Raw genomic sequence first — 9,460 nt, forward strand, 5'->3', positions numbered from 1 at the left:
TCTCTCTCTCTCTCTCTCTCTCTCTCTCTCTGTATTGCTGCATCTGTCTGCTGACTTCTCTCATTGACTCACTGCTTCAGCTGGCCGACTGAGTGCGCTGACACTGGGACCACTACCTGCTGCCTGGGGATTAAGCGCACCATGAATACCCGGAGTCTAATTTGTTGTTTTGGCTGCCAGTGAATGTTGGATCTCCACAGAAGAGAAGCCGGTGCATAAATCCTTGCGGCCAGGACACTGAAGCGCCTCTGGACTAAAACAACCAAGTGAAAAGGGGACTGGATGCTTGAGGAAGCGTGTAAAAAAAGATTCAACGAACCAGAGAAAGAAAGAAAAGACCGGACAAGTTCTTTCCTGAAAGGCAAAAATAGCAGAAGCTGAATTAACTTAAGTGTTACGAGGGTGTAATGACAACCTTTCCCTCTAATTATCTGGTTGGGATTCTCAGTCTCAGTGCTGATAGAAGGAAAGAAAGCCCAACAAATCTGTGCCTCGAGCTTCTCGGTTGATTTGTGATCACACACAGGTTTTTCTCCTTTTCTTTCCATGAGTTCATTCATTTAGATCGTCTCTGTGTTTTGCTGCTCATCCGTAGCTGCTTGGGGGAGAAGTCGGCTCAGCACTGACAGGTGGCGTGGGGATTGCGATCCTTCTTCTCTCCAACTTTTTCTCCCTCTCCGCCACTTCTTCTGACCTGCATTCAGCATCCAGCGCACCAGCGGGGGTGGGGGGCAGATGCTTACCCTCGCCACGAGACTGGCCGGGAATAAAGGTCATTGAAACGAGCAGTGTCAGGCACGCAGGAGAGAAGGGGAGGAAGAACAAACCATCTCCAGGAGCATATGGATTAGCGAGCGGCAGCCAACTGCTTTCCAGCCATCCTGCTAATCACACAGCTGATACAAGTTGCTCCGGGGATGGTGTTAGGTTTGGACGGATCTTACGTGCCGTGGTCGTGAATCTCTTAGCTGTGCCAGACTATACAAAATCATAAGCAAAAACGAGCCAGTCTCTGGTGGATACAAAGAAGCAGTTGTGTTGAGTTAGAGGCGCTCTGGGTAAATCATTGCTCAGGAGAGGAGCTAACCTTTGTTGCCCCATCAGGCAAGAGCCACAGGGAGGCTAACGAAGATGCTTGGCTGTCACCTCTTAGTAAAATACTTGTGACACGTGTTTGTTGGTGAGCACCAGACCTTGGCTTGGTGTTTAAAGGCTTTTAACAAGCAAAGGAGTGGAAGTGCTCTGAGAAGCTGCATTCCCAGACCCTATTCACGTCCATCTCATTACTAGTCAGGGTCACTGGGAGGAAAGGAGAGGATTGCATTTGTGGATTTACTGTCAGCCTGCTTGGACGTTTTCCGTGTGGATATTTGACAATTAAAAAAAAAACACACATCCTAACACACAAACTTCTGGCTTAGGTGCGTCTCACACAGATACTGCCAAAAGCACACTGACGTTACAAACACATTATCACCACCCACCTAAAACCACACACTTGTTTGCACTGTAAGTATAAACCAATTCACAATATATACACACACACACACACACACACACATATACATAGTCACAGATTTAAAGCCCATTAGTTTTTTCCTAGTGGACACAGCAGAATGGAGGTCGTGTGGACAGGTGGGGGGCTGTAGGAGTTCAACATCCCTGTCCCCCTGTCTGTCCTCTTTCCCCAAATGGATGCTATTATCTCGAAAAATGTGTTGCTTGGAAACCGCTGAAAGCTTGCTACTGCGATTCTCTGACAGAAACGGTCACCGGGTCCTTGCCACGGTGCACAGCTGGAACCGCAGCTGAAACACTCGCCATTACGAGTCTTTTTTTGTTTTTTTTGTTGCTTTTTGCATTTATCTTCATCTTCATCCTCTGGTCTAACCCGCCGCCATCATTTTTTCCAACGGGTCTTTGGGCACCCCTCGTCGCCCTCCTCGTCCCGTCATCTCCTCCACCCTGGAGGGGAGGGGGTCAATGGAGTGGAGCATGAGCGGGTGCCACTATCCCTCGCCACCGCCACAGGAGCAGGACCGCAGGTATCAACACAAGGTGTCCTTGGTGGTGCGCTACTTCATGATCCCCTGCAATATCTGTCTGATCCTCCTGGCCACATCTACCCTGGGCTTCGCGGTGCTCCTGTTCCTCAACAATTGTACGTTGGTTCATCAGAAACACACAATTTTACTTTCATAACACCTAAACGTATGGGTCACTGCTTGGCAATAGAATACTTGCTATACTACTTGCTATAAACCCCTATTTCAAAGTATTGGTGTGGCTTTATAGACAGAATTTATCTGGGAATAAATTATTTTGTACATTCTATACAGGTTTTGCATTGAATCTCCTTTTTGAAACCCCTCATGACAGCCTTTTCTGCACTTGAACTAGGGACATCAGGACACCTAAAGTCTCAACCCCCATTTCCTTGTTTCTGTGTCTGCATTGCAGGCTTGCAGAATTATGCCTTATATTTCTTCTCCAGACTTGGCATTAACTTTGAACTGCGGGATGAAGTATTAAAAGGCAACTAAATGCCTTTGGCGGATGATAACATATTATTTGGCCTGGAAAGCCTCAACCCCTCCTGTCATCTGCCCCCGCTGCATTATTCTTGTCCCACTTAATATTGAAAGCATTGTGTCTCATTAGGAGCATAATGTTTGTGCGGCTTAGTTACTGTTGTACAGTTTTGACGGTCACCAGATCAGTAGATTCTTGGGTCAAAGACAAAGTGATATAATTGATTTTGTTTGCCTTCTGTTAAACCCCATGCTGGGTATCATTCATATTCACAATATGAGTTCATGAATTCACCAAAGATATGCAATCTTTTTTTATTTTATTTTTTTTATTTTTCTTTTATTTTTTTACATTACTGGCAAGAGCACACCTTCGGCTGTCCCCATCTGCCATTTCCCTGTCTGTGTTAGCACTAACTTATTCATTCTCCCCACTCTCTCACAGACTTACACAAGTCTGTTTTTGAGTGCCTTGCCAGATTAGACTGTGTTAAAGGTGAAAGTCCTCTCAACCATCCAAAGTGGGCTATTATTTTTGCAAGACTTTTGCAATCAACAAAATCCCATTATTGTAAGTAAATAAGTTAATCGAGCGCTGTCATTTTGGGGTTGAAGTGGAATTTGAGCAACCCTTTTAGGGGAAAGGCTTGTTAATATTCTTTAGCCATAGTTCTTGTTCCCTTAAGTCTGTAAGCTGTTGACTTTTCAGCCATGTAGAAGGCAAAGTCCCAGTAGCCCGGAGGATGCCACTGCATTAGATTTACCTCTTAGCATTTGTCTACTTCTTTTCTAGTTTGTGTCTTTCTATCATCTTTGTCAGTCTTTCCCTCGCATGCTAATTGGTGGATGTTGGTGACCAGAGCAGTATGGTACATTTGTAACCTTGCCGTTTAACTGAATCAATTTCAGCCTGACAGATTCTAATAGATTCAATACAAACTCAGTTAAAGTGGGCCAATCTTCACCTCTCAGATGAGAAATGTGCGTTGGAGGAACTGATTAAATGAAAGGGGCTCTTTTATGCTGCCAAGAGCCCTCGCCATGTGGCCACAGGGACAGCTGGATAGGATGGCGATAGTGCTGGTAGTGATGACGTTTGTGTTTGGATGTGTGGGGAGGGAGGAGAGTTGTTAGAGGAGCCGTGAAACCTCAGATTCTCTATTTCTTTTGTCACCATATGGGGTGAGGCATGCCCACACACACACACACACAGTAACCCCCACAAAATCATACCGCCTGCCAACAGAACCCACACACAGACACACTCTTGGTTTATCATTCTGTGTGACTTTACATCAACCGCACCAATAGGCAAGATGACACACATTCAGTGATACATACACACACTCCTCTTCATGCACATGGCTAAATGTCACAGCCAGACACATATTGATTTGCTGAAGATACAGTATAAGGTGAATGATGGCCATGTTCTGACATTCACAGGGGCGGGGGAACTCATGCACGCTTTGCTGGGTGAAAAGGGAGATGGGAAAGGCTGATATGTTTATGGAAAGACCTTATCTTGTCCTTTCATTATGGAAATGTGACGAAATTGTTTAGTGCTGCCCTGTGCTCTGCACGCCACCTTTTCTGTCAGGCTCTTTCTGATTCGCCTTGTTTGTTTGTGTGTTTTTGCATGCTTACGAATGCGAGACAGGAAGCACAGCTTGTGTGGATGTCTGTTTCTGTGCGTGCTCCTTTACCCTCTCAGCAGAAGTTCTATATTTTCCTCGTGCCAATTTCTGTTTCACTCGTTTTATATGTTTTCTTGAAATCCCCCCCAGATGGAAATCAGTTACCGTCATGACTGACTGGGAAACAGCTTTAGCCGACACTTCATTATTCACCTCTAGCACCAGCCTCGCCTCTCCTCTCCCCTCTCCTCATTTTTCCTCTCTCACACACACTCTCTCTCTCTTTCTCCCCCGAAGCCCCGACTGTTGACAAGCAATTTTAAGTGAGCCTAAATTTAAAACTCAGCTGTGTCTTGGTATTGCAGAAGTCCTGAAAAGGCTTTGGCGCAGTGGTTGACGGAGCCCCGGAAAAATGTGTTAGTGGTGTAATTGATGTGATGCGTTTTATCTTCCTCATTATCCCTCACAGTGCAGAGACATCAGAGAGATGGCTGGGTGGCTGCACATCCTTTCTGAATGTGTGTGCTGGTGTTCACATTTGATGCTGGCAGCTCTGACAACTCACCGGAGCTCTGCTTCGTGAGCCAGGCAGCTGAGTTGACTGCGAGAGTGCAGATGGTGGTTTGGTTACTTGTGCTCAGTACTCCAGTGCCCTGGTACACTGTGACCAGTGCATTATAGGATGGCCTTCGAGGTAGCACATTGTCCATTTGGTGAAGTTCCCTGGCAAATGATGATGCCACTAAAGTCCTTTCTGTAGATCAGTACTTGTGCTTCCTGATGGTTTTTGTATGGTGATTGTTTGTGTTAGAAAAAGGTACAATGGTGTTAGATAGTAGTGGTGGAATCACCAGAGGCCTCACTATACGATATCATCACGATAAATTGTGATACGATATTATTGAAATTTTAAACATATTGCAATATTCTGCGATAAATTGCAATAACATCTGTTTTGTCCAAAAAGATACATTTCTCTGTTTGTATATATCACTTCAATTTTATTTCTTCAAAATGGTATTGTCAAGCAGACAAACTACCTGTATTGATTTTTCCCCCCACCCCCACTAGATATGTTTAATTTTTTAACATGGTGTCGGTCTTCTTACTTTACTTATAGCTCATTCAGTGCCATATGTATTTGGTATCTGTATGCATAATTGTCAAGGTAACCAACAGGCAGGTATCCCGCTTGATGTTTCCTGTTTAGTGCTGAAATGATTTGTTGTCTAATAAATTAGCCAATCAACAAAACAAATGTCTCCTATAACCTAAAAAGGCGAGCAGTCGTTAAGGCAACAAAAGCTTTTCTGGTTCCAGCATCTTAAATGTTAGAATTTGCTGCTTTTCTCTTCTGTCTTTTCTTGTATTGTAAATTAAATATGTCTTGGTTTGTTTGTTGTAAAATATAAGCAATTTGAAGACACCCCCTAAGGCTCTGGGAAATTGCTTTTTCCCTATTCTTTGGCTATTTGTAGCCTAAACAGTTAATGGTACAATCCTCAGATTAATCGACAATATAGGTAAATGTAAAGTGCAGCCTGTATTCTGTTTGTGCATGCTTTTTGTTTTGTCACTAAGAATATCTTCTATTTCCCTGCTAAACAATGTAATTCAAACTATATGTTCTCCATGCGCAGTCTACATTACATAAACTACTATTGATCCATTTCTTGTTCAAGATTGTGCTTATTTTCAAGCATCAAGGTGTCAAAACTCCAGTTTCATTAGGTCTTTCCCCTGAGTGTTACTCTATACTCAGTCATTTGACACTACAGGCCTTGTTTTATGGTTCCCACAAACCGGCAAGCCTTATGTCATTGTCTGCTGGGTGTTTTACTAGGAGAGTAGCGTGATGTAATTTGATATTCTAAGGGGGATTTATTCTGCACATGGTTGCTGGTGGATGGGGACTGAGTATGTTTTCACCGATGCGATCACTGCTGAGGAATTTCAAATCTTATCTTGCACTTTTCAACCCAAAAGAAAAGCAGATCCCTTCCCGTGTGTTTTTACCCTTCTCATGTGCTCTCATGGTATCAAAAGGCATGCGGTGTGGTTTGGGATGAGAAGATCATAGCAACAATGATGATACCTATCGCTGAAATGTACTACTGTTGATTAGCTCAGCTGGGTTCCTGAAGGGTAGCAACTCAATTACTTGGCCTGTACCCCTGGGAAGTCTGTGAATATCCCCCAAAACTAAAAACCTATTTCTCTCTCTTTCTCTTTTATCTCTTTTAGACAAACCTCCTCACTTCACTCCAGCCCAGCCTCCTGATGGTAAGTCCTCTGTGTTTTCTCTCTGCTCGCCTCCATTGTCCGCTGGTGTTTTGGGGTTGTACCTGCAAATAATGACCTCATACAGCGGTTCCCTGCCTTTGAAGTGGCTAGCCGTCTGTGCGCTATGCCAGATTTGGCTGCTTCCCTTTTTCTTTTTTTTCTTTTTTACACAGTTGGTATGGTAGGCACATGGCCAGGTCTGCTCAGGCCTTTGATGTGAGAAGGATCTTTTGATGACTTGATTTGATCTGCTTCACACGGCTAGTTGGGCTGATGTTCAATACCTGTTACTACAGCAGCATTCACATCCTCCTGATAGGGTCTAATGGGATAATACACCCCCTTCCTCTGGGTATTCTACATTGCCTAAGGTTTGTAGGCTATGAGTGCAGAGTAGAACCATCACCTCACCATATTATCCACATGCTCTCCTCCTGTCCCATACATATACATCTTTCAAATGGGTGCTGCATTGTTGTTTACTGGCCCAGTAACATGAGCTTTTAATTAAAAAAGCAACAATTTATTTCCAAAACTGTGTATCTCAGCAAGCTTTAATTGGAGGAAAACATCTGGTTTTCAAGCTGCTATCATGAATATTTATCAGAGGCAGCGCACTGAGACAGTGTTTGATAGACTTTTGTGTTGTATTTTCTTTATACTGCACTGACAGCCAGCCAAAAATGGACTCCTACTAGTTCTGAAGGTGTTGTATCATCCTGCTTGTGTGTAGGCTACAAAGCCAGAGGTTTGGAGGGATGAAAACACGAGGAGAAAATGTTCCTAATGATCCCAGCTGGCCAGCTGATATCAGGGACAAAAGGCAACAGTGGGGGCTTTTCTGAATCTGTTTCTGGTAATGGCTCAATCACTCGCCCCATAGGCCAGCTTGTTTGGAAAAGCGGTTTGCGAAAGATGTCAGCTTTAAAAATGTTTCAAATTAGAGGTGGTTTATGACGAATGGGATTGTCTGGCAGGTTCGGGACAATAGGCTGTTCACTATCGATACAAAATGTCTGTGGCATTTTGGCTTCAACAAATAATTGTGCTTGATTGGAGCGTTTCTCAACTCTGTCTCACATCAACACCTGAGGACTGTGCAAGTATGTCTATTTTTTCTCTTTCGTGCCTCACATCAAAAAACACTGGCGATCCAATTGGAACCGGCGCGGTTTACAGCGTCTATTCCTTTTTGTTGTAATGGCAGATGAAATCGTCCTGACAAATGATTATATCTCACAGAAAGTTTTGTTTTTGAAGCAAAATATTGCTATAAAATTTGGCTCTTCACTGAGCAAATGAGAAACAGTGTGCAGGCAGTGAAGCAAGCCCATTTCTGTCTTCCATTGAATTTCCACCTACAAAGGAAATAACGCCCTGCTTATCGATTGAGCCACTCATTTCCCATGTATTAAAGTTTTTGCTGTCTGAGGGGCACAGTTTGTTTCTGCACTAGTCAAGCATTTAAAAGCCGCTGCTAGCCCTTAATTACATTTCCAATAGTTCTGTAGGCTTTACATCAGCAGCCTATGCTGTTTTAATATTCCAAGCAAAACAAAAGGCAAAGCCTCCAATCAGTGGGGTAAGCCTGCCCTGTGGGACGCAGTTTCTCTGGGTCATTTAACACTGGAGAGATTAGTGAGACAATTAGAGTTGGCCCAAATAAGACAGTAGGCCACTTTTTGGAGACGCATGGTGCTAGTAGTGGTGGAGGGGCAGTTTAGTAGAGAGCACAGACCTCATTCTACTGAACTTGTCCTCAGTGCCAAGGGCGCTCTGCTCCCCAGTATTTGATTACAGGAAATCATGGACAAGATACCAAGAAGTCTGCATTTTTACACAGCCTAATTTGTCTCTGAACTGCTGTTGATGAAACGTCCTTATTAGCACGAGGACATTCTGCAGAAAGTAAAGGAATTTGTTCTGCACATTAGAGCGAGAGGATCTTGGTACTCGCTGGGGAAAAATGCAGGTTCGGCACAACATAAGCAAAACTCTAAGATGATATTTATGGTGTGCGTCATTCGCAAATAGCTAACAAATCCTCCCAAAATGAATGGCCCATAATCACCGGTCAAAAAAAGTGACAGAAGTCACACAGCAGCCGTTAATTAGGCTTTTTCTTTGAAAGCTCAAAGCGGCAGTTGCTCGGCTGAGGCCACACTCATTATTGCCTGTTGTCTCATGATAGTAAGACGCTAGTTGTTGTGCTTTTGGCCAGACCTAGAAAGCTCAAAGACTTGCAGCTTGAGGGATTAGTATTGGACTCTGGAAAGAGGGTCGACTCAGAGAAATGCTTGATGAATGAGGCTCTTGGCCCTCAGTTGTCTACATCCAGAGTTTGTGCAGTGGTTAAGAGCATAGCACAGACGCAGTGTTAATTAGACACAATCTTTGGTCGTATTTTATTAAAGATGTATTAAGGATTATTACTTCACCAGGTATTTGTGATCTGATTTATGGAAAATCTAGTTTTTAATTGAACTTGGACAAAGACTAGATTCACCTCTTTTGGTTCTCGCTCAAGGATCAGAGGAATATCAGGTGTACTGTAGACTGCTCCCTTAAACTATCCTTCATTTCATCCTATTACATCCTTAAGTGACTAAACATTGGCCGAACAGGATCTGAATAGGCCAGAGACTCAAAAGAAAGGAAGTGTAATAAGTTAAGCCTTAGTTCCGAGGTCTTCTGTGACTATAGCCGTCTCCAGCACAGCCTGCCTGACTTCAATTGCGCTTTTGTCACTGACGGAGCTCCCCAGAGGATGCTCCTTGCTGACAGACAAAATAAACTCTTGGACTGATTTGAGCTAAGATGGTGGAACACCTAAATAAGAGTGCCGGGAGGCTCACTTACACTTTAAGTACACTACCTCGTCCTAAAGAATTGACATAAATCTTTGTCAGCTCTGGGAGAAGACAGCAACTAAGCGCTCCACACCCATTAACCCCCTCAGATGTAAGGACACACACACACACACACACACACACACACACACACACACAC

General features: G+C 43.7%; 1 protein-coding gene across 13 annotated transcripts in view; it reads left to right on the top strand.

Moving 5' to 3' along the window:
• The window catches only part of agrn (agrin), a 247,383-nt gene that overhangs the window by 94,830 nt on the left and 143,093 nt on the right, over window positions 1-9,460 (top strand). For 10 of the 13 annotated variants that reach the window (XM_032521016.1, XM_032521015.1, XM_032521018.1 and 7 more), the window contains one exon: window positions 6,413-6,451. In XM_032521016.1, coding sequence (XP_032376907.1) covers window positions 6,413-6,451 — 39 coding nt within the window. Of the gene's footprint in view, window positions 2,162-6,412; window positions 6,452-9,460 lie in introns of all 13 variants that reach the window. The other 3 variants (XM_032521024.1, XM_032521025.1, XM_032521029.1) reach the window with 1 other exon arrangement.

This window comes from Etheostoma spectabile, chromosome 7 (genome assembly GCF_008692095.1).
Source record: "Etheostoma spectabile isolate EspeVRDwgs_2016 chromosome 7, UIUC_Espe_1.0, whole genome shotgun sequence".
Taxonomy (NCBI): domain Eukaryota; kingdom Metazoa; phylum Chordata; class Actinopteri; order Perciformes; family Percidae; genus Etheostoma; species Etheostoma spectabile.